Source organism: Numida meleagris, chromosome 14 (assembly GCF_002078875.1).
Source record: "Numida meleagris isolate 19003 breed g44 Domestic line chromosome 14, NumMel1.0, whole genome shotgun sequence".
Lineage (NCBI taxonomy): Eukaryota > Metazoa > Chordata > Aves > Galliformes > Numididae > Numida > Numida meleagris.
Window position 1 is genome coordinate 5,157,659 of NC_034422.1, and position 24,753 is coordinate 5,182,411.

The 24,753-nt window shown below is 40.0% G+C and overlaps 2 protein-coding genes across 2 annotated transcripts; both read right to left on the bottom strand.

Annotated features, from left to right (window-relative positions):
- Positions 28–15,915, bottom strand: ATP6V0A2 (ATPase H+ transporting V0 subunit a2). Its single transcript, XM_021412597.1, has 20 exons — positions 15,712–15,915; positions 14,158–14,236; positions 12,754–12,851; positions 11,782–11,919; positions 11,197–11,297; positions 10,346–10,472; positions 9,525–9,607; positions 9,091–9,184; positions 8,555–8,767; positions 7,921–8,071; positions 7,126–7,265; positions 6,058–6,215; positions 5,493–5,583; positions 5,080–5,198; positions 4,457–4,667; positions 3,801–3,920; positions 3,442–3,561; positions 2,153–2,270; positions 1,410–1,581; positions 28–563 (listed from the first exon to the last, which is right to left on the bottom strand). The coding sequence occupies exons 1-20, from the start codon at positions 15,826–15,828 to the stop codon at positions 461–463; spliced, it is 2,553 nt and encodes an 850-aa protein (XP_021268272.1). The 5' UTR covers positions 15,829–15,915; the 3' UTR covers positions 28–460.
- Positions 16,071–24,752, bottom strand: TCTN2 (tectonic family member 2). The gene is made up of 18 exons (XM_021412600.1): positions 24,532–24,752; positions 24,198–24,311; positions 23,691–23,764; positions 23,192–23,387; positions 22,861–22,961; positions 22,427–22,623; positions 22,068–22,191; positions 21,336–21,471; positions 20,615–20,680; positions 19,852–19,980; positions 19,504–19,581; positions 19,131–19,211; positions 18,623–18,734; positions 18,176–18,279; positions 17,657–17,813; positions 17,046–17,171; positions 16,600–16,688; positions 16,071–16,332 (listed from the first exon to the last, which is right to left on the bottom strand). Exons 1-18 carry the CDS (start codon positions 24,614–24,616, stop codon positions 16,217–16,219), a joined length of 2,085 nt encoding a protein of 694 aa, XP_021268275.1. The 5' UTR covers positions 24,617–24,752; the 3' UTR covers positions 16,071–16,216.

Sequence of the window (24,753 nt, forward strand, 5' to 3'; positions counted from 1 at the left end):
AATATGGCCAAATAAAGGAGCACAGTGCACTGGTATGTACAAGTTTGTATTTTGTGATCCTTCTGGAATAAGTACTGAAAACAGATGCTGCTTCTGTTACAGTGCTGAGTTACATGAGATGGTGGCTTACTGAAATAGAGGACATTTAATATCATGAAAAGTCTTTCAGATGACTTAATCATTCAAGAAAATAAACAAAAGAAACACCTACATTGATTTTAGAACAAGTGGTATGGTAACATTTTTTTTTTTTTAAAGAAAATTAATTTACAATATTAGTTTATCAAGGAAGAGGTACAGTTTATAGCTATATACTTTCCAAGACACTCCAGATCTGCTGTGTATTTCTATGGGAGGTATATATTACAGAATTATTTGGCTGTGTTATAAGGCAATCAGTGAGCAACACTTTGTCCTACAAGAACAGACAATCCCAAACACTTTGCTGACAGCAGCCGAGCTATGCTATATCATCTTTATTAAAATGTAAAGAAATGTGCTGAAAAGAGAAAGGCGTAAACTTGTATCCTCCACCGGTATAGAATTTGTACTGAAATTCCACCCTGAAACAAGATAAAAACCAGAATCTGGATATTAATCCAAAATTGTCAAAGGACAGAACCCTGCAACACAAGAAACCAAACACCACCAATCCCAATCCCATCACTCACACGTTCAGTGCAGCTATTTAACCTCTCATGCACAGTCAGAGGCAGATTTGGTGTTTCTCAAGAGACTCGAGAAGATTCTGCTGTTATGGCTTATTTCTCACTTCCGTCTTACTAATTTGCTTTTGCATTAGATTTGCAAATCTATAGTATCATGATGGCAATACTCTGCAATGCAAATAACTCTACATCCTGTGTTTATACTTCTACCTTTTCCTACACTGTAAACGTTTTCAAGTTTCTGCATTCCAAAAGTGCAAAGCTCGTGACATTAAGACTACGAAGGATTAAAATATTTAAAGGTTGGCAGTCTCACTTGAATGAAAGTTTTGTTCACAAAAATAAATGTTCTGTTGAGTCAAATAGACTGTAGCCATTCAGTGACACAATGAGACTGACATGAAAAATATTTATCAGTTACTAATATTCCACAGTATGGAAAGCTAAGACAGTGCAAATCAAATGTACTAATTCATAATTTGCATGATAATTAATTCAATGTGATAGAGTCAGCGTAGATCATAAGCCAATATAATATCTTCACTGAAAATATCCAAGAAGTATACTCAAAATCAACTAATAAGCCATTTATTCAATGTGACTAGATAAATTAAAATAGCATTAGGCTGTTAAAATCTTCAATTCTTAAGAAGGGCCCCTAATATTTTGACCCCCAAATCCTTTTAAGCAGCCAGTATACACTGGAGTGAAGTAATTACAAAATGGAGAGTTAAAACTTACCAGTGAAGTCGTATAGCATGGAGAAAAGCAGAAAGCCCCTCCATGACCAAAAGAATAAAAACCGTTAGCGCAGCAAAAAAGGCTAGAACAGGGACTAGCAGTAAGACACCGTATGCTGTGTCCACACGAAGACCCACTCTCATCACCATTTGCCACAGAACTTCGGATAATTCTATTGAAAAAAACAAACAATTTTGATAATTCACGCTGATACAGCATACGTTCATCAGGTGAGCTACTCTGCCTAAACTGTATTCTGGTTTAAGTAGGATTACAGAATCTGCTGAACATGGGAACTACAAGAAACCCCCCACCCCATCCCAGCCTTCCCCCCCCCCCCCTTTTCTTCACATGATACTTGAAAGTACATATTGGTTTCAAAATAACATCTACTATTGGCAACACTTTACGCTATGATATCAAGACTTCAGCAAATACCTAAATACCTTCCAAAGCAGTCAATTAATGAAAAATAAGAAATGGTACTGTGGATGCCACTACACTGCTGTATGAGGTAACACTGAGCCCAGATAATGGCATCCATAGAAACAGGAAAGACTGATGAAAAACACTGCAAGGTTCCGAACAGGAGGTTTTTTTGGCTATTATTTAAACAGGGTTGTTTGCTTGTTTCTTAAATCAAGAAAAAGATCATTTAATAGCAGCATCACTTCAGCAGGCCAGCCTGGAGTTAAAAATCAGGACAGATGAAAAAGCAACCAAAACCAACACGAAACACTTACGTGCATGAGCAAGACTTAATGCCCAGAGTCTCAGATACGAGGCTGTATTAGAAATACATCCTAGACAGTACTCAATGGTATGAATTGCTTGATTCATAAAAACATCTGCAAAATTAAACTAAAATACAAAAATACATTTGTATCCATTTTAACAACACAGTACAAAGTGAAACAAAAGCATTCATCTGCAAATCCTGGTATACAGAAAATCCATCGCTAGGTAATACAGTGATATCACATCAAGGAAAAAAAAAAAGCTTGTCATGTTTAAGATCCATTACAGAGAACAGCAACAACCAATGTTATATTTTTCCAGTTAGTTTCCCCAGTTACTTTATGGATAGATAAAAATGCATGCAAATTTGTTTTCCAAAGGAATCTGATCTAATTCTTGAAAAACAGAGGCAGTAAAAACCAAACACTGCTCCAATTCCTGTTCTGTCGATGTCACAAATTTACGATGTCAATTGTAAATTCTTTAGAACTGGAGTTAATTATCAGTAATACCAGTCACAGAGAAATAACTGTATTAGTAGCGTAAACTCGAAATATGTGTATTTGTTGTTAACAAGAGTAAAATCACTGCTAGTTTCAACATTTACTTTACAAGATACTACTTAAGGAAACAATTCTTGTATTTTTTAGACATAGCAAGCAGAATTCTCCTCCCCCAGTGAAGCTACTACTATACACAGGATACACACTGGGAATCTGAAGCAGTTTGGCTTTAAATTCACATGAAAAGGGAGGAAGTGGTAAAGACATTTAATGATTTGACCAAAGTAGACAGTAGCAATAGCCAGGACTAGGAATGCAACTCATTTCTCCCAGGCTCCATTAGAAGCTTTGTCACGAGATTTAATTTTCAACTATGAAAAACTTTGGTCTACGTGAAAAGTCAGGATTAATTAACAGGAAGCCGCACAGTCTTCTTTTTGCCTTAAGAACCTATAAAACCATTTTAATTTTTTTTAATAAGAATTTTACTCTGCTTCTTCAATTTAAAGAAAAGACTACAGTCTGATTCAAATAAAGCACTTGACTCTTCATGTTCTCCATTACAGATAAGATTGTGGTTTGCTGCAGCAATCTGAATGAACCAAGAAATAATGATAAAATAGCAACAAATAAAAATATGTGAACTGCATTCTGGCATTAAGGTCTTTGTAAAGGCTCAGCTGATTTTCTTGGAAGCTTACATGGACTCAGTACACAGATTATCTCCTTGATTTTCTACTTCTAATTTCCTTTCAAAGACAAGCTAATTAGAGATTAAATAAAATAATTACCTCCTCTCCATCCTCTTCCCTGTGCCCACTATCTGAATGACTGCTTCCTTCCTCCACATCATGAGACTGCAGCAGAGAAAGTTCTTCTTCACTTTCTTTCCGAATTAGCTTGTAGCCACGCTGCAAAATTGAAATGCATTATGTTTGTTTGCCAAGCAGACTCTCAGTGTCAATTTTTAAATTTGTTTAAAGTAGTCACAGGAAGTAACATTCAAGGTAAAAAGGACCAGAGAGCTAGAGGAAAAGAAAAACTTTCCAAGTTTTGTAGAAGTACCTAGTTACAGACATTATTCTATAAGCAAGACACTCGCTCATTTTTTGTATACTGAAGAATTGTATAAGCACATGTCAGTACTTACCCTGTACGTTCTAATGCCTCGACTTCCACTGTGCAACCAATATAAATAAAGTGGTTTTCCAAAAAGCATTACAGGGACAGAAAGAAAAGCAACACTCAGTAAAAATCTCTGTAGACCAACCTGTTCATAGGTGGGAAAGAAACAACATTAGATCAGACCACAAAATCAAAATTAAGAAAAGCCTTCCCATTCTCCTTTGATGAGCCTAAGAAAAATCCTACTGATTTCAGTGGGTATGTGCTCCAGATTGAAAATGCACCTGAATATTATCTAATCCCCCTCTTAAGTGGGGTTACAGACACCCAGTCTCTTCAGGACTGAGTTCTAGATTAAGGCATTACCAAAGCTCGTTGTACTAAGATTATTTACAGTACATAAGCAAGCAGCAAAATTCTAAGATATGACTATTCTCTCACCTCAATTCTAAACTGGGAGTTTTTGTTCTAGAAACATACTTCTACAAGTCACCACATAAAATCTCACAATTGAAGAATAAGAACAATATTTAAGGATAATGTTTCTTCAATTTCCCCTTAGTCTGAGACATTCCCCTCCCTAGGGGAAGGCAGAGTGCACTCAGCTATCGGCATGACTGGCAAAGTAATATCTGCACAGGGAACAAAGGATCCTCAGAAGCGTGTAAGAAAACTACTAACCTGTCCAGTATAAAAGGCATCTGCTTCACCACCAGGAAACAGGAACATGTTAATAAATTGAATTAGAATGCTAGGAGCAGTTGTGGAGTCCTCTGCAGAGTACGCCAACCACTTAAAGAAAATCATGAACACAAGGTAGCCAAAGATGGACATCATGAACAAAAGTTCCGGAAGAAAAACCAAATAAATATTGTACTTCTTCTTGAAATGTCTAAAAGATAATGAAGAAAATAAAGGGATAAACAAGTTTTCCAAAGTAAGATCAAGGTAAACCTAAGACCCAAACGTGGTCACGTCATTTTAAAGAGCAGGGCTGAATTTAGGACCCTCATATTCAGTGACATTTTAACCTGGCATTTCAGTGGAAATCAATATTGTGTGAAGCATGTACTTGCATTTAGCAAAAAGTGAAATGATTTTTGGCATAATACTGACCCACTATCTAATTTTTGTGAAAGATAACCTCTTTTATTGCCTTTTTTTAAGACAATTACTATTATCCCGGGTTTTGTTGAAGAAAATAAAACACACACACCCATCCCCATTTCTCTTATCAGGCTAACTGTTATAATCACAGACTTGGAAAAAAACCATATAATGTTATCTTGACTTCTTGTACTTACAAGTGGTTAAATACTCCCAATACAACTCCAAAGGTCATGTGAGCCACTCCAAGAATCACAGACATTTTCATCTTGAAAGAATTTAAAAAACTGAGACGGTTGCTTGCCAAATTCCAAATCTAAGGAAGAAATGACAAGATACACATATTTCAGAGCAACGTAATGGAAGGAATAAAACAAAATCCTTTCTCTATTAAGAGACCAGAATTCTACCTTAAACTGAGATCACAAATTGAGTCTGAAGTTTATGAAAATAGTTCAGTCTTTCTTTGATTCATTAAGGGATGGAGAAAGAAGACAGAAATGCTTTTTCTTTTCCCCCAGAGTATGTTTATCTTTCTAATACACATTCCAAAATCTAATTTAAAGATGACTGATGATCACAACAGATAACGTAAAACAATAAAACTAACCGGATCGATTCCAAAGGGATAAACTCCACTGTACACACCAGTAACATTTGGATCCAGCATCAAAAACTGATGAGACTTCAGATCCTCAAGACTGCAGTGAAAGAGAACCACAATCAGATCTGACATGACTACGAAAGAATAAAACAATTTCTAAGTAAAAAGGGTCTGGCTAGTAAAAACAACAACAACCTCGGTACCTTTTATTTGGGCTTAATTCACACTGTCTTTTAAAGATACATTTCTAGATTTTATTCCCCATTCCTATAGAACAAAGTTTTGTTTTAAAAGCTCACAGTTTGCTTTTAGAGAAAATTCACTAACAACTACCCGAAGGATTACCGATAACCTCTCTTTTCCCTGTTTGCATTTTTTGTTTTTAAATAACTTACTGCATTTTTTACTTTAAGTGGAGAAGAGACTTAGCCCTTAGCCCCCTCGCTAGGTTTTGCTGGATTTCACTACAAATTACTCTCAAATGAAAGGACAGCTAAAGGGCCAAGGGGTTAAACTGTCACAGGAAATACGCTTGCTTTAATGGTATAGTAAACAGAGGCATACCACTCACCGCCAAACCTTCTGTTCAAACATTGCTGAAACATTCCACCCGGAACCAAAAATATTTACTGACTTTGAGAAACAGTCATTGTAAATCAGACCAGTGTATATAGAAAACAAACTCATCAATAAAATGATGTATCGGCCTTCAAATAGCATTTTTATTATCTGCAAATATTAAAAAAAAAAAAAAAGAGAGGAAACACGTTATCTATGCATTTTGAAAAGAAACACGTTTATGGCCACATAAAAACTTCTAAAAACTAAACATCCTTGCAAACAGTCATTAAATAATGTGAGGAAACCTGAGGCCAATCAAAATGGGAAACAGACTTTTTCTTTAAGCATGTAAATACGCAATCTGCAAACAACAAGCACTTAATGGCAGATTCACCTCTGTGCATTACAGCTTTATGCCAAACCATCTGGGAAACAGAACCAGCAGAAAGTATGCTCAAAAAGACAACTTCCCTTTAAAGCAAATGAAGAGATATGGAGTCCCCACACAAGCTCCAGTGACACAAACTGACACTTTTCTCACTGCATTGTTACAGCAACTAATGGTCTACCTAAGCCACATTTCTTCCCCTAGACTGGCTCTCAAGAAGTCACTTGCAATCAATCTTAATTAAATATAATTCTAGTAAAATATGCAGGAGTTCCTACTTTCTAAGCCCCTATCATTAAAGGACTAAATAAAATTCAGTTTTGTGAATTTCAAATTACAACTCTTTTTCAGAAACAAAAGAAGATGGAACTTGAAGAGCTGTCTTCTCCTCAGGTTAGTGTCTGTAACCACATTCTGTAAAACACTTATGCCACTAAGCAGCCTTAGCAGAAGGAAAGAGGAGCCCACCAATACTATTTTCTGCCAGTCTTTCTTTCCAACTTGGCAACTTCTGCCCTTTCAAAAAAAAAAATACGTTAATCTTAAGGAACGTGGTAATTCTAAACACAGAAAATCCTAACACAAAAAAAGCCCAATAAATGCACAAAAAATAGTACTTTACAGAAACACAGTAGCTACTTAATTGAAGCCATCTTGATGGTGGGGGTTTAAGTTTATAGTTCCTTTTACCTCATCCTGGGATCTTCGTAATCTAGGATGGTTTTCATACAGTATCGTCAGGAGTGCAAAGATGAACATTAGCAGACCGTGCCCAAAGTCTCCAAACATAACAGCAAACAAGAAGGGAAAGGTGATGATGGTATAGAGAGCTGAAATGGCAACATAATACATTTCAGAGATATAGCACAACAGATGCTGGTGGTACCTGAATTATGCATAAACAATTCAACTATTTTTTACCTCTCAGACAATTCATTTAGTTTTAAGTTTGAAGGACATTTCACCCCTTGCTAACAGATCTCTCACACAATATAAATTTAACTCAATTTAAAGCTTGCTTTAATTTATATATATGTATTCTCCTGTAGAGCATGACATGATGCTATCAGAGTCAAGGTAGCTAGAAAACATATAAGGATATTACACTAATTGGGCTGTATAAGCTAGGTTGTTGGTTTTTTTCTGAGTGATGAGCTTCACACCTCACCAAGAGCAACAGCCACTACCAGTTTTCCTCTTTTCCCTAAATATATTCTCTTATCCAAGGTAAAGCATACAGATATACAGTTGTTATTGCTATTTTTAATGCTGAAAGAACACATCAAAATCAAATCCCATCTTACCGCACAGAGCACCATTAGCACTTTGGATGAGCTACTCAAGTTTTACAGCACCTAGTAACAAGCAGCATGGTTGTCCCCATTTTGCCCTGCTGGTGTCCCATTTAGCAAGGTATTTAAACACACAATCTTACAGACAAGGTGAGCAATAATGACAATACAGTTCAGATTTCAGAGGACAAACCTGGATTAACTTCCCCATAGTTACCAACTCCGTAAGCGTCAACAATGTTCTGGAACCCTGAGGTGAATTTATTGGTACGTATCAGAGTAGGAGGAGGTTGTGCTGTTGGAATAGTATTCATGAATGAAGAAACTGTGGCTCCGCTCTTCCTCTATTGACAGAGAGAAATAAAAGATTAGTTAGATCAAGCATCAACTGAGTTTTCATGCAAGTGAAATCATTTTCTCTATCAGTAGTTTCACCAGTCTTAAAACATCACTAAAATAAAGCCCAAATTTAACATTTATCCCTTTGCATCATCTTTCAAAAAAAAAATTACATTAATCTGTTCCTCTAAAGAAGAGGAATTAATGTACAGTGTTCTAGTCCTTACTTTACAAGAAATACCAGATGAGGTCCAGATAAGGTACCTAGGTCCAACACAGAAGTTCTTACTTAATATTAAAACAGTTTATATTCAAAGTACTAAATAAAGATTGTGTTTATAAAGAAATTGTTTAATATGAGTATGTTGAGACCCAGAGCTGCCTGCACCCGACTTCTATCCTGTTTTAAATAAGAGAATAACTTCTCTTATTTAAAGAGAAGTTAGAAGACAGAAGTGGTAGCAGCAGTGAGCATTCTGCTGACTTACCGACCCTTCCTCCAACGCATGGCGCAAGTTCTGCAGATCAGCCACTGGACACCAAACCTCAGCAATCAAACACTTGTTTGTGACATCAAAACTGCACAGGTTGAGTACATGATAAATGGCTTTCATCTTCTTTACTTGGATAACCCATGTATAGATGGATTCAGATGCTTTACACAAAACTTGGCGTAAGTAATCCTCAGTTTTATGCAGAACCTTTGTCCAAGCACAAAAACAAGAAGATTTCATTGAAAACATCCCAGTTGCGTTAACTGCAATAAAAGCACAAACTATTTGTCCAAAGATGAACCAAATTTGCAAGAGGCCACAATGAGCACTGCCTTCTGTTTTAGGCAGTGGAATTACCCTGAAGTTTAACAAATACATGCAACACAAGACCACGGACATTACATCTGATCATGTTCAGATCCCAAGCTGTGCGTATTTCAGAAGCATATTAATATATTTAATACTGCAGTACATTAAGTTATTTCCTACAGTGCAGTAACTACAGCACAGGGAAAACATTCTTTACTCACCGTACGGAGATCCTGAATACGAACGCTCAGCCCTTCAACAACTGCCGTGCGCTCCTCTATGGTATTTGGATAGGGATACACATGACAGCGGTAACTATAGAAACACAGAAATCTGTACTGAATAACCCAACTAAAACAAAACCACACAGCCAACATCAGGCCCTAGTCAAATCTGCAGCATGCCATCTAATAACTACAGGCAAGATTTGGCTGAGTCTCGCTGTTTTGCCCATACTTAATAAGGACTGCAGATAAAGTGACTCACATTTACTTGTACATTACAGATATTTAAAGCTAGATGCAGCTGAGGGGATAGAAAGAAAAATTAACTTCAAAGCCTTGCATAAAACCGACATTTCCAAAGAAGTGGATGAGAGGAAAAATAAATGAGAAAAGAACTCAGATATAGAGAAATGACATATATTAATTTTTACCAGTCACAAATCTTCTTAACTTTCTGGCCAATTTGTTCACCCCAATAGGACACTAAAAACACAAACCATTTTGTGCTTTCACCCTTAAAGAAAAGAAAATAGTTAATGAAGCTTGTTTTCAACCAAGAACTCAAGTACACTGTTATTATTCAAATTTGTTCGTTTACTGTATAATTAGAAAAAAGTGTTAGCAGCATTAGCATTCCACCATTTTAATTAAGATCAGAAATAAAACTCAAGTGTGCCAATACTTCAAAGGAGGTTTTTTTTTCCTTGTAGATCACAAAAAACTGAAGTTTTAAGGGAAGAAAAAACAGATTGTATTTCATCATCTCTAAATTGCGAGAAAGAAAAAAGCTTTGGAAAAATTAAGTGTTACAAATTAGAATCAAAGCAAAAATTCAACTAACTTTAGATAACATTCACTGGAGATTTACAAAGTGAATTTTATATGTTCAGACAGACAATACTCCAGACTTTTTTTTTTCCTTAACTACTGAATGAACAAATAAAAGGGACATTAAAAGGTAGAGCCGTGTACAGACCTAGTTAATAAATATCCAAGCAGCCATTTATGCTTTTTTTGATCACAGCAGCCAACCAAAGTCACAGCTACTCCACAATAAGGGGTAAGACGTATGAGGAGTGGCTGGAGTCACTGGTTTGCTCAGCCCAGAGCAGAGGATGCAGAGAGGAGGCGGCCACAAGGCCTCCAAAGGCACTGGGAAATCATTTCCATTTACTGCAGACGCTGTGCAGCAATTACTTTAAGCCTTATGAAATGTACAAACACAGTAAACTCAGTGATAGTGTTTACTCACTGTATCCGGATCTTCCAGACATTCATCCAGCTCTGCATATGTCAGAATAGTGTATCCTTTACAGGCTCTCCACAGCATTTTTTCAAATGCTTCAACTTTTGCTCGGTGAACTAACCCCGATATAAATCTACAGAAAAAGAACATTTGATAAATAGGTCAAAAAAATCAAGACAAATAAGCCAAAACCAAGAAAAGCTAAAACCTCATCACAGAACAGCAGTCACAATAATTTAACACGTCACCTCTAAAGAAGGAAGCATCACTCTATGTAGGAACTAACTGGTACATAAAATAAAGATGCAATTTCTATTTGGAAAACAGATGGACTATAGGCATAAGGAAACAAACTGAAAGTTTGATATCATCTCTGTCTGTGGTGGTAAGGTTCTTCATTTTTCACTCATTTTTCACTTTCATAATGACACCGCAAGGTGCTGTATCCACACATCATTTTAAAGGCAAGTAGGCAACAGCATCATTAACATTACATTTACCGTTGACACAGCCGATTAAAACACAGTTTATCCTAGAAAAGCAGTTTGAACAGTAGAAGAAAGTGCCAATTTAGGAATTTTGAGATTTTTCCTTAGCACACATACTTAGTTTTATGGCAGCTTTGTGACAGTTTTTTTGGTGCAGTCCAACTTAGCTCTTCAAAGAATCCATTTCTGTTTCAGAGGTACATTTGGGCCGCTCACCCTGCCTAAAATGGTTTGGTCTATCTGAAATCACTGGAGTCACACAACATCTCATCTTTTGAGAAAACTGCCTGTTATTTACAGCAGCTCTTCAAGCAGTTTTGAAGCAGCACACCATGGCAACCTGGCAGATGTGGACTGAACCATACCTACCCCAGCTTGGCACCCAGTCTGTGCATACAGTTGTAATCTGCAAACGGCTCGTTTTCCACAGATGGAAATTCTTCATAATTTATATGTAAGTGGGACTCATACTAGGAAAGAAAAAGAAAGATCATTCATAGCTTTCAGGAAAAGAAGATCAGTTTATATATTATTCTCGAGAAGACAAGTAAGTAAATTATTTCAACGAAAATACAAAACCATTTCTTGTGTTCAGTGCAGGCAACAGGGAGATCTTCGGATCTCAACCGCATCACTCAGCAACTAATAGTCACTTTTGCAAAGGTTACCTAATGCATTTCTCAGAACAATTTATACATCAAAATGACGCATATATCCCTTCACCTTCTGTTGGCGTCGGCAATAACATTCAAATGAACCAAGTGAGAAACCACAAAGCTCCTAAGTTTCCAACAAGGGCTTGTTGGCCAGGTTCTTCAGGCACTAAGGACAAATAATAACAACAGTGTATGGTGCTGTGAAGCCCAGCACCACGTCACGCAGTTAACTCAAAGCACAGCGTGTAACAGGACTGTCACTCAATGCACAATTCCACTCAGCCACTGCAGGTAGTACCTCAGCTGTTCTCCTGACAAACGTTTGTGTGACATCCAACATGCAGGTGTACTCTGTAAGTTCAATCAAGTTTTTCCTCAGCTTTTCTTTGTTTTTATTTACTTCCCTCAACTCTGTCTCCAGCTTCTGCAACTGCTCCTGTTACACAAAATAAAAGTGACACAAAATCAGGTTGGGAAACCGGGGAAGGATTAATTTTAAGTACACGTTAATTTGGCTGAATTATAGTTTTCCAAATTCCTAAGTGCAACAGATGCTATTACTCAGTCTGCCAAAGACTGCTTCATATTGAGTGTGCCTGATCCACCACTGGCATCCATTAAGTCTGTTTTTACCACGCTAATTTGCCTCTGAGCTAAGTAAGGCACACTTGGAATTAGAATGTGGAATAGAGCAGTGTGAGACACCTACCTATGCTACTGACAGACTGACACTAAAAACGAACATCATTCAAAAGTATATTTGCATTTTACAAGCTTCTCCTTCTAACGCAATACCAGGAAAAGCATTCAGAGAAAAGAGCACTCTGTGCTCACTAAGCAACCAACGTGGGAAACTGCAGAGCCTTGGGCACTTAGAACTCCCACACACCCTGAAAAATACGGATGCAGGAAAAGTACTAAATAAAATCCCAAAGCAACAAACAAGGCTGAATGACTACACCTACATACAGCAATTTGTCTGAACAGTGCAATGCACCAGTCCATCAAAACAAAAGAGGTGACTACAAACCCCATAGGTTAGCTTCATGTCTTTCACAGGAGTTTTGTGACAACACAGCATCCTCAAAGCAGACTTGGAAGTAACACTGGCAGAACAAAAAATCTGGATAAAGAGAACTAAAGGCTTCTGCCCCTGACGTACCCCTATGTAAATTAGGTCATAAGTGGTGAAATAGAAAGTGATCCGATTTGAAATAAAGTTCCAAGATCCAGTACTACAGTTTTGGTAACCGGTGCTTGAACAAGTTACCTGGATTTCTAAAATATGTTTCAGCAAGGGGGCAGGAGGAGCAACATCTCCTTCAGGAAGAGGAATATCTGCCTTTTTGATTTCTTGTACTAAATAACCTGGAGCGAGAAGAGAAACAGAATCAGAAATATAAGCATAGCACATATACTGCCCAGAATACTACACAGATGATCTCCAGCCATTGTGAGGGTGCTGACCACAGTGCAGCATGAGGCCCGAACTAGTTTATTCATTTATTTTGGCAACCATACACAAAGAGTCTTCAAAAAAAACACAAGGAAAGGGGAAGGGTTAGCCCTGCACAGAGGAAAGGCGCTTATGATGTGCTCAGAACACAGCACTTCCCTGGGAAGCTCGCAGAAGGAAGCTATCTTCAGAAACATCTGACTGAAGCTTCCCTACCACCAGCATTTGTTTAAGAAGCTTTTAACATTTCACAGTATGTCTTTGTTGTTGTGAGTACCGCTTTCTAATGCCATCTGCAAAAAAAAAATGACGTTCTGCTCAACGACTCATGTTTGGAATATAGAGTGTTCAAACAAGGAGGCTTAAGGAACCCAACAACACATGCAACTCATGCTGGGCAGTGCGACTGCCACGATAGCTGCTGGGCTGTATGGCATGACCAGCACATGCCTCCAGTAAGAACTTCCAATAAAAGAATCCTTCAACAGTAACCTTTCCTCAGGATACACTGCAGTGATCTGCATCTTGGTAACGCTCTGCAGCCTTTCCTCTATGCACTGACAGCCATGTGAAAGCAATTACTAATAGCCTGAGATGTTCTGGAGACTGCTTGGAAGTTGAACAGTGTTGAATTGTGTAATGTGAAAAAAGGATTTATCTTATGGTCAAGGGAATATCCAGAGCAAAGCTTCCATTTTCCCAGCAGTATTTTAAGCAGACAATACAGAAACGGTCTCAACTACTCATCAGCAACAGATCAGCAACTCTTCTTCACTTCTTGAGTTTAACCAAAAAAAAAAAAAAAAGAGAAAGAAACAAAACAGCAATAATTAACACATACACGTTGTACAGTAAGTAAATCTTACAGCTGAGAAAATTAAGAGACAGACGGCACTAAAACACTGGAATTGCCCAGAGGCTGTGCAGTCTCCAGCTGTAGATGTACTCAATCTGTGTGCTCTGACCCAATCCAGAACCAGAGTCGAATGAGCCATCTCTGGCTCTGAAGACCCACAGTTCCTGTGCACGAGTACACACAAACTTTTTTCATGAATATGAGGATTTTATAAGATTCTGCAAAATTCAGATGGTACAACGCTGGGAGAAACAAACAAACAGAAAAACTGCAGCTTAAATCAATGCTGTAATCCTGCTCCAGCAAAGTAAACTTGAATAATGCTTCAGGTGAGAAAGGGCAGGTAGGAAAATAAAGCTCACCAAGAATTCTTTCCATTTCTTCACATTTCTTAACTTCGTTCACAAATTTTCTCTGAAATATGCTTACATTTGGGTTGAGCTGAGGAAGGACAAAATATTCATTAGGTAACATGAAAACAACCACTCCTATAAAACACAGCTGTTTGGGTGCCTTCATGGAGCCAGCGCTGCATGCACCGTACATGCGCTCTTTCTACGAAGCGCTTTTCATCTGGGAAAGCTATTAAAGGAGAAAAAGATTTGTCTTCCAATAGCAAGGTTTTACTGAAACTGAATCATCAACATCTTTCCTTCTTTTTACTCAACCGAGTAACTAGAGCTATAGGAGAAAGCATTCCCAACCTTATTCCTACCATTCTAAAACACTGCTTAAAGACTTCAAATTAACAAATGTGAACCTTGACATGAACAGGTTCCTTGCTGTTGTTTTTTTAGCTATGGAGTTCCACAGAATTCATGTGGAATGTTGACCATTCGTAGATACTTTTATGTACCTCCCCATAAGTATGTAATGCCTCTGGCTGCATATTCAACTTTCAAATCAGGACTATGTGGAATAGTGTCTCTAGACATCTCTATAATGATATACTGACAGATGCGTCACCTCCTACTGCCATATTTGCTAACTGGCTGTTAATTTAAGTTTTCCTTACAAAGATTTTGTCACCTGCCTTTCTGAAGAGAATTCCAAAGTCTCTGTCATCTAGTAAGCATCACATAATTATAATAAGACAGTTCAGAAACAAAGTTAATGATCGCCCAACCCATTTTCTGAGCCATGCAGTTGGCTTCCTCCAAGGCGAGTTGCTCCATGGGAGCAGACACTGCACACCCTGACAGTTGGGGAGGTTGAAGAAATAAGCTTACACAGCACCTGGGTGTTTCTATCAGTCTATCCGGAGGTGGGCATGCCTACTCTGGGGGCAGCAGTGTGCCCAGGTGGCCAAGAAGGCCAGCAGCATCCTGGCCTGTATCAGCAACAGCACAGCCAGGAGCAGGAGGGGACCTTTCTGCTGTGCTTGGTGCTGGCGAGGCCGCACCGTGAGTGCTGTGTTCAGTGTCGGGTCCCTCACTAAAGGAAAGACATCAGGGCCAGGGAGTGCATCCAGAGAAGAGCAGCAGAGCTGTGAAGGGTCTGGGACACAGGCCTATGGGGGCAGCTCGGGGAACTGGGATGGTTTGGTGTGGAGGAGGCTGAGGGCAGACCTTCAGGCTCTGTACAACTCCCAGAAGGAGGCTGCGGCCTCTGCTCCCAAGTAAGAGCAATAGGCCGAGAGGTGAAGGCCTTAAGCTGCACCAGGGCACGTTCAGGTCAGGTATGAGGGAAAAGCTCTTCTCCCAAAGAGCGGCCAGGCAGTGCTGTGGCCTGTGCAGGGAGGTGAGGGGTCACGGTCCCCAGAGCTGCTCAGGAACCGACCAACGATCCCCGCGGGCCCCTTCCAGGTCGGGACGCTAAGCTCAGCTCGCTGCCACACGACGGCGACGCAGGGCTCAGGCTGCAGCTCGGCCTACGGACCACAGCCCCCTCCCCCCCACCCCGACCCCCCTACTCACGTCTCGGAACTCGGCCAGGCCGCGCTCCCCCACCTCGCTCAGGCACTCGTACGCCGAGCCGCTCTGCAGGAAGAGCTGCGCCAGACACATCGGCTCCCCGCGGAACAGCGCGCCCATGGCGGCCCGGCCCGGCCCGGCGTGGCTCGGCTCAGCGCGGCCGGCGCGCAGCGAGCACGGCGGCAGCTCCCGGCCCGGCCGCCATAGCGCAGCGCAGCGCAGCGCCCCGCCCGCCGGCTGCGGCTTCCGGGGGGCGGGCGGAGCGGGACGGCCAACCGGTGTCGGCGCTAACTCCAGCCCCGGGATCCCCGCCCACAGCGCCCGGCCCCGAGCGCCTGCAGTCGAGCACCTGACACGATTGCTTGGTTTTTTTTTTTTTCCTCTCTTTTAATAGTACTTTCACTTTCTGTGCGCCTTTGCTCATTTTGAAAATAAAAATCTTTCCGTACTTTTTACAAAGAAAAATACTTGTAATATTTACAAAGTGGTTCTTTCGACATCAACGTTTTTAAACCAAGAAATTCTCCCACACTTTGGAAAAGCATGGGTTCCCCAGCACTGCTGCGAGTACAGCAAGGAAAGCCAGCGCCAGGCCCGCAGCCAGGCACTGCGAATAGGGCTGTCCTGCAAAAGAAAAGGACAAAAACAACTCTAAGCACGAGAGCTACATTTTAGTTTAGACATCAGCCCAAAAGAGATGTTTCTTCTGGTGGTCCAACTAAGAAATGAATGCATTATCAAGAAAAAAAATTAAAGATGCCTTCTGGACCACATTTTTGCAATGCGGATTTCTGACTACAAATCATTGTTCCACAGAAATTCGCCACATTCAGCGATGTTTCAAAGAAATATAGGCACTTTGTGGTGTTCCACGTTGCCGATTGTTTTTACCTGTGTAGAACCGTGTCAGCGGGTAGAACAGCTGCTGCCAGCACACGTCATTTCGATTGCAGTCAAATTCTGTGTAATTAATCTGAAATCTGAAAACAACAGTGCTTATTAAACTGCAGTACCACCAGAGCAAGCAGAAGAAAGGGTGGAAAGGTGACCAGCTTACAGGAGGAAAAAAAGTAGTTATTCCCCTATACACTTTTCCTCTGATGAGCACAGAAGCTTTTTTACCTTTCACCCTTTTACCTCTGCAAGGTAATTTACAGGCCTTGACAAACCACGTGCTTCTGAGGGAACCCCCTCCAGCAGAACTGTTCTTCAGTAGGTGCTAGGACCAGGCCTTCTTGCTCCACGCTCCAGCAAATCACAGTGACCCCTTGATCGATGTGAATTACATTTTATCTGCTTCACTTAATGCCAAATGTCAAAGCTCTTACAAAAGTTACCTGGTCATCGGAACTGGAGGCTGCGCTGGCACTTGGATAAACTGAACAGAAGCAGTGATGGGCAGAAGGCTGGCAGTGTTTTCACAGGTAAGCCCACACTGGAATTGCCAGATGACTGTTGAGTAACTGGAAGAACATGTGCAACCATTACTAGAGGGCTGTAAGTAGAAATCTGAAGCTTAAACAAAGCCATGAAAGGAGGAGTATTTAGGAGGAGGCTGATGCTCTCTGAATCTTCATCACCGTGGAGACGAGGCGGATTGAGCACAGTCCTATTCATTTAATTTGGATTGACTTGGGAAAAAAAAAGAAAAAAGGAAAAAAAAAAAGAAGCGTTTGCCATCTGAAACTTCCCCATTTCAGGAAAGAATGAACCATTTACCACAGCTTTTCTGCTGTTTTTTAATTTCAGGAAATCCACAAATCTGAATTTCTGAATGCAACGAGAAGCAAAGGAATTTGGGTTCCAAATGCAAGTAAAAGGCACATAAAAACTAAAAGTAACATTTGTGTTTGTAAAATTTGATCTGGGTACTTTGCTTACTGCGTAAGCAAGCCTCAAAAATGAAACATTTATTTAGCAGAGACCCCGAGACACAGCTCTGCTCTACCTGATCTGCACGGCGAGTATCTCCTCCCTGGGAATCCCCCGCACTGCACCCACAACAGCAAAAATGATGCGAATATTCAGATTGGCAGGAACATCTGGGCAAATGCCTTTCACCTTTCCAGGGCTCGCACTCATATTCGGATTAAATGGATCGAGTCCTGTGGAGGAGCAGAGTTAAACAGAAATACTATGAGAAATATGATCTCTTCCGTATTTATATTACTGTCATATTCCTGTGAAACATTGGTAACTGTCACAAATGAAATATACATAAAGAAGTATATACTTCTTCAACAGAGAAGTAGAATACCAACTCATTATATCTACAGATAGACAGTTACACACATCTTCCTGCAGTACCCATGTGTATATGAAGTTACTGTCTGTGCATATCTGGACGGACGGACCCAGATACCTTCAGGCATCTGAAATTACACGTTGGTTTTATTTTGAGATGTTCCAATCATAAGTGAGTGTTTTAACGATGAGGGCCATGAATAAAAACACAAGCATCACTTACGTATAATTTCCACCCAGTCACTGAGCTCACTGTAATTTGAATTGCGTCTCTTTCCAACGTGAGTAGCTTGTATTAACGAATTCAGTTTCTCAGTTACATTTCCTCTGCAAAATAAAAACATCAGCTCACACAAAAAGTAAATCTACAGCATTAACTGGGTTACAGTATTACTAGGCCATAAAGCCAGCTTCCTCTGAAAGATGCTATCACTCAGTTAAAACAAACCTCAACTACTGACTTATCTGCTACAGAAGCGTTCCACTCCAACACAACCCTCACTTAAATGCAGGGAAATCTGAACGAAAGCATTATAATCAATTCCCCTTTAAAAAAAGAAAAGGGTCAACCACAGAAACCTGCAATGTATACATGAACGTTTGAAAAGAATGTAGCAATGCTGATGGTAGAAACCTGTAGAAAATGAGCAATTAGATCTATGTAGCTCACCTTAAAAGGCTGCAATCTTCATTGATATCAACTTCCAGTACGCATCCAGAGAAGGAATCTACCCCGAACAAAACCGGTGTGTGAGTGGCTGACGTACACAGACCTCTGCCAGCTATGAAATGAAAAGATCTTACTTGGGGATTTTCATACTGACCTTCAGTGTCCACTTCTCAATGCAAAACACCAAGCAGTGTAATTCAAATACAGAATCGAGTCTATTCAAATTCCATTTTCCAAGAGCAAATTCACAAGCTCAAGAATCCTATGAACTTAGTAACTGTTCAACATCTTAAACCTTAATTTTATACTAACTGCTTGAACATTTCAGGATACCTGAGGTACTTTGCAATCATTAAATGCAGATTCTTCAATTAAGCTTGAACAAAGGCTAGATAATAGTGTAGAAAAGCATAATTTGGCACAGAATAGATTCTGAAGTAAAATATGTATAAGAAGAAAGCATTACAGCATTAACTAAAGTTGAGGATACAACCTGATGAGTCAGTACCTGGCTGCCAAATTCTTAAGCTGCCAGCAGTATCAGGAGCATTCATATTTGCAGCTCTCACTGCATTTCCAACTTGATAGCCTAAACACAGAAGGAGTTGTGAACATTTTGTAAGAACCTATAAGCATTAACATTGATTTAATAATACACATGATTAGCCTCAAAAAACAGACTTTTCCATTACAATTGCCCTATTTTAAATAATCATTATCAAGCCTAAAAGCCGACTGCTATTATTACAGCTGACAACACAGCAAGAGAGGAGGAGCAGTACCAACGTAACAAGCATGAACGGGGTAATAAAACATGGCCACTGATAATGATCAATCCAGAACAAAAATCTGTTCTAAGAAGCAAACTACGGCATTAATACCTGGATTAGCAGACACTTCTGCTGCATTATCACTCTTCAAGCTTACAAATTCGGCTGTGAATCTCTGTGTCAGTATTTCTGGTAAAAGAAAAACGAAATGACTTTACTTTCAAATACACAAGTTAGCAGAAAATATGCTGTTTATACAGGATACAAATTTCTACCCTTCATTAGCACCAGAAGATTCAGGATAATGCAAATTGATGGAAATTTGCCTCACACATTTTCTTTCCAGAGTCCAAAGAAATTTCTTTTCAATCAATATTACTAATTAAGATATAATATCAAAGGATTTGCACGCTTAATAAAAAAGTATACAGAAAATCTGTAAAAGAAATGTCATGATACCTCCATCACATAAATTTCCAAGGAAGACTGTGACATTTACGCCCTCTATGTTGTCATCTTCCCAAATGAATGCATAATGCTCTGCAAAAGTTACACTTTGACACAAAACCCCAGCAGTAGGAAGGCCTTCTGCAGGAGAAAAAAAACACGCTATAATCAAAAGCATTGCTGATTAGAAAGCTGTAACTGAAAAATAACTTAAAAATCTCTAACAAAGTTCTGGAAATTTTAACATTCCTCTTTTTGACATTTTTTCACTGTTTAGGTCGCATCATATGAGGACTGTGTGCTGCATTTACAGCAGAGCCCTTTTGTTTATCTATATTCTAACACCTGCGGTTCCCGTTGTAGTTAACCCTCTCCTTAAGAACCCAGCACAGGGTTCATCAGCTTCATCAGCTGATGGGGCTCTCCAGACTCAGGATTCCCTCTCCTTTCTTCTCACCTCGCCGACAGGGCCATCACCTCCCAGAAAAACATGCTAGTACGGACTCAGGGCTACCCGTGCTGCATTACCCTCCCACTGACTGGGAGCCACTATTCTAAAGCAAAGAGCTGTTTCATTGGCTCAAGATCCTTAAAAAGGCACAAGAGTGTTCAAAACACAGACACATCCAGCTGCTTACAGGCTGCCTGCCCTGCCTGTTTTTTTCCAAGTATTAAAAAACATACGTGATCCTTCCTAGGAATCACAATAGGTAACAAAGTCATTTGTGTCATCTGGGTTAGGTAAGAAACACACTAATTACATGGCAGAACATACCACTTTTAGTGATGAATTTGCCTGTGTCTGTGATGGTTCTGTAGATCACATTTTGTTGGATGAAGTCTGAGAATAAAAAGCAAACATTGCAGTAATCCTGATAAAAGAAGCATATACTATATTCACATCCAAGGTACACTCCCTTTTGTTATGAAAATTGAGTAGAAAAGTATTTAGAAAGTTAATCTTGGTAATGGACCAGGCAGGTTACACATTATCAAAGCATAGCTAATTATCCCCTGGACCTCACAAAGGTAGTGTAGATAAACAAAATTAGACAACTTAATTAGGCAGCATAAAATAAATTCTCTTCATGCTGGTAATCGCATCATGTCAAATTCCAGAATGATATTTCGTATGTTTATGTTTTTGTAATGCAGAAAGTAAGCACTTCTAATTCTAAAATGATGATACTGCACCCTCCTGACAGAATAAGGAGGGTGCAAGAATATGAAAACAGTAAGAGAGATGCTTCCTTGTGTCATGTGCAGCCGTATGAGTCACCAGAAACAGATGAATGGGAAGCAAAGGCTAATCCCACTATTTCTCCTATCCTAAGTCTTGGGTAATTTTGGGAAGCTTGGTAGAAGGTTATCAGAAACAGGACTATAAGAACCCTTCATGCTGAACTGTAGCCACGTAGCTACCATACCAACAGTCTTCCAGTTCATTCCGCCTCTGAGGAACATAAACACATTTCTGCTAGGACTATGCAACATACCTCCTGTTCCACTGTTGATCCTCACATCGTGGGGCAGTCCTTCCTTGTAAGATGCTACCTCAGTAAGGCACTTAACATCAAAGTCCTGCAGGTATGCCACAGGGGCGTTTCCAACACACTGCCCCGCCACAGATTGCTGCAGGTAGTTCAGCAGAAACATGTATGTTAGACTTAAAATGAAAAGCAAGAAAAAAGCACACCTTTCAATGAAATGCCCCAAGTATGTACTACAGCCACATGCGATGGCCACATGCTGACAAACAATCTGCACAAAAGAGAGGCTGTCACTATTTTGAAAGCTATCAGATTCAATTTGCAGTCCAGAGTCATCAAAATTTGATAAACTAATTGTAACTAGCAAGCCTGTAACACATAGAAGGATTTAAAAAAAAAATACAGCCAGATCAAACAAAGAGAAAGCAGCTATAGTGGTCAGTAATGCAGCAGGCAAAGAGGAAAAATACAGAAATACAGTAAGCCATAAACCACTAACTGGGATGCAAATCTTGTTTTTATCTCTTGAAATAATCAAAAACACCATCTGGAGGGGTGGGCAGGGGATTAGGAAGGATAATAATTATTAATAATTATTTTGTGCTTGGTGAAAGATATATTCTACCAGTTCACAAGAGCAAGTTACAGAATTTGGTTACAAACACAAAGGAATGTGATAAACGGAGAATTTCAAAATAGCCAAGAGGAATCAGAAGCTCTTAAATATGAAGCAATTACCTGAGGGATGGTAAAATATTCATCATCTTCTGTCATAATTGGATCTCCCCGTCTGTAACCAGCGAAAACTCTCCCAGGATAAGTTTGTACGGGGACCTTAAATGGAGGAACTCTGGGTGTAGAACTGCAAATAAGTTCAAAAATGAAACAATTCTTTACTCCCTACCTTACACAAATAATGAAACATCTGTTTTCAAGTCCCACATTCTCAAAAAGTACCAATCATATTTCTCCATTTGCATTTAAAGTTCCCAGTTTAAAATTATAATTTCACAATAACTTACACTGTAAAAAACATGCTACAGTTTCAATATCATGTCTAAAATGCCTGTCGAGAAAAGAAATATTTTAAGACTTACATAGAGCCATCATAAAAATAGCCAAGAAATGGGGTATTGTTAAGAGAAGACTGTACACAAAGGAACGGAAACCAATCAGGAGTATATTCTGTTGTCCGTGTAGAGCACAGCTGATCAAAAGGTGGGTTTACGTCCCCACCAAACACTCCGGAGAAACACGATCCATTGAATAACTGCTTCAAGGCCGGTGTACACTCCTGGAAGGGAAAAGAACGTCTTAGCACAGTAATTGCACTACCATAGCCACCACTGCCATACTTGCAGGTAATCAAGCCAACTCTGCAGACAGACATCATATTTACTATTAGAAATATCAGAAAACCCAGACAAAGCATCCTTCCAGCTTGAAATACTCAATAATTCTCCTCTCTCTCTCTAACAGGAGGAGCAAAGAAATTTTGAAAACATTTCATCAAAGTTCATGAAATAAATACCGGATCACAGCAACAGCGAACATCACAAGCTCCATCTGTCAAGTCACAAGGACAAGAGCCCAAGGGCTGAAACACTTGGTTAGGGATGACGGACGTGTTTTCTACAAAACAATTACAAAAAAAGAAGAGAACATTCAGGTCATATAGACTGGAATTTCAAGAAGTAGACCGCATGCATTACAGCTTATTCTGTGTATAAATTCTTCATCCTTAAATGCTAATGAAATTTAATGTCTCATTGGTGCTCAAATCCCAATTTTGCTTTTATATATATATATATATATAAAGGGAAAGTAAATACCATTTTTCTTCAGGATATCTAAGCACTTACCTGACACGTTTCCCGTAAAGGAAGAGTTGGCATATATTTCAGCTTGAATCAGGAGATGTGCCAGAACCACAGAACCACTGCAAGCTAAAACCTGAAGCGTTTCCACCACACAGAGAGGTGTTGTGCAGCAGTCAGTGGCATTGGGCAAACATAACTGCAGATTTCTAGTGAAGGTTACAGTCACTTTGGATGCACCCTGCAAAACGCAAAATGACAGATTCAACAGCTTGTATCAAATTGCTGTTTTTTGTACCATTACCTTCCAGGAAGCATAGGCAGTTCTGGAGAGGAGGAAGATAAGAAACTAGTGCCAAAGTGGAACCTTAGCAAATTCCAGCATGGATATCTAGACAATGGGACATGACAAAGACAAAAAGGCAAGAGCAAGGCACTCAAACTGAGCTGTTAGTAAACTAATATTACACTAGCACTTAATCAGCCTTTAATATACGATTGGTCAAGCCTTCCTATTTTAGGGAAGAATCAGTGTTTTACGTACCACACCAGGTGTTACATTCAAGTCCCAATCACCACCTCTTGCACTTCCACTGCAGTCTGGAACTCGCAAATTTCCTATATCAAAATAAAAATTAAAATATATCTATTTCACTATCACTTAGAAAAGACTGGGAAAAAAAAAAAAAAAAACAGAACAAACTTCAAACTTCTCATGTGGCTTCAAGCAGGCACATCCCTAAGCTCAGACAACACAGAGTCAGCACAGGAGTAAGGGCCTGAGCACAGAGTCCTTCAGAGCTCCAATTTCAGTGACTATTAAAGCACTGAATGAACTGGCCAGGCAGGACAGGCTCTGAGCCTGGCAGAGCTGCAGGTGCCCCAGTGCACTGCAGGCAGCGGGACTGGGTGCCTCTGAGGGTCCCACAACTCTAACAGTTCTGTGATGATTCTACCAACTGCATTGCTGTTATATATATAGGAAATAATGTTAAGAATTCAAGTATGTTTTTTTATTTTTTGAAATAGCACGTGAATAAAGTGTTCTTACCTGTCTCTTTATCTATAGCATCTAAAATAATAGAAAAACTAACTCCTGAAGAATCTCCAAGAAAAAACGAATTAACTCTTAGCCCAGACATATGGATAAACGAAGGCTGAAAGACTGGGGGGGGGAAAAAAAAAAGAAGAAGAAAAAATAAGAGAAAGAATCACATCGTAGCACACACAGAAACTCCAAAAAAACACACCTGTGAGGCACACCAGGCCGTCCCCCTCAGCCCGGGCAGGCTGCCGCGGTCCCCCCTTCCCTTCACCCACTGCCTCCTTCCCTCAGCAGCCTCCCCTCCCTTCCCACCTCTCGCCCTCCGCCCCCTCCCACCCACCGGGCCCCCCATGGCTCTGCCCCGCGCACGGAGCCACCAGCAACAGCAGCAACAGCAGCGGCGCCCCGAGACCGGCGGCCGCCATGGCGTCAGGGAGCGCGGCGCCACAGGGCCGCCATCTTGAGGCGGCAGCGCCGCTGCCATGGCAGCGGGGAGGGCGGGAAGCGCTGAGGGCAGCGCCGCCGCGTGTCGCTCCGCCTTACAAACACCCAACAGACTCAG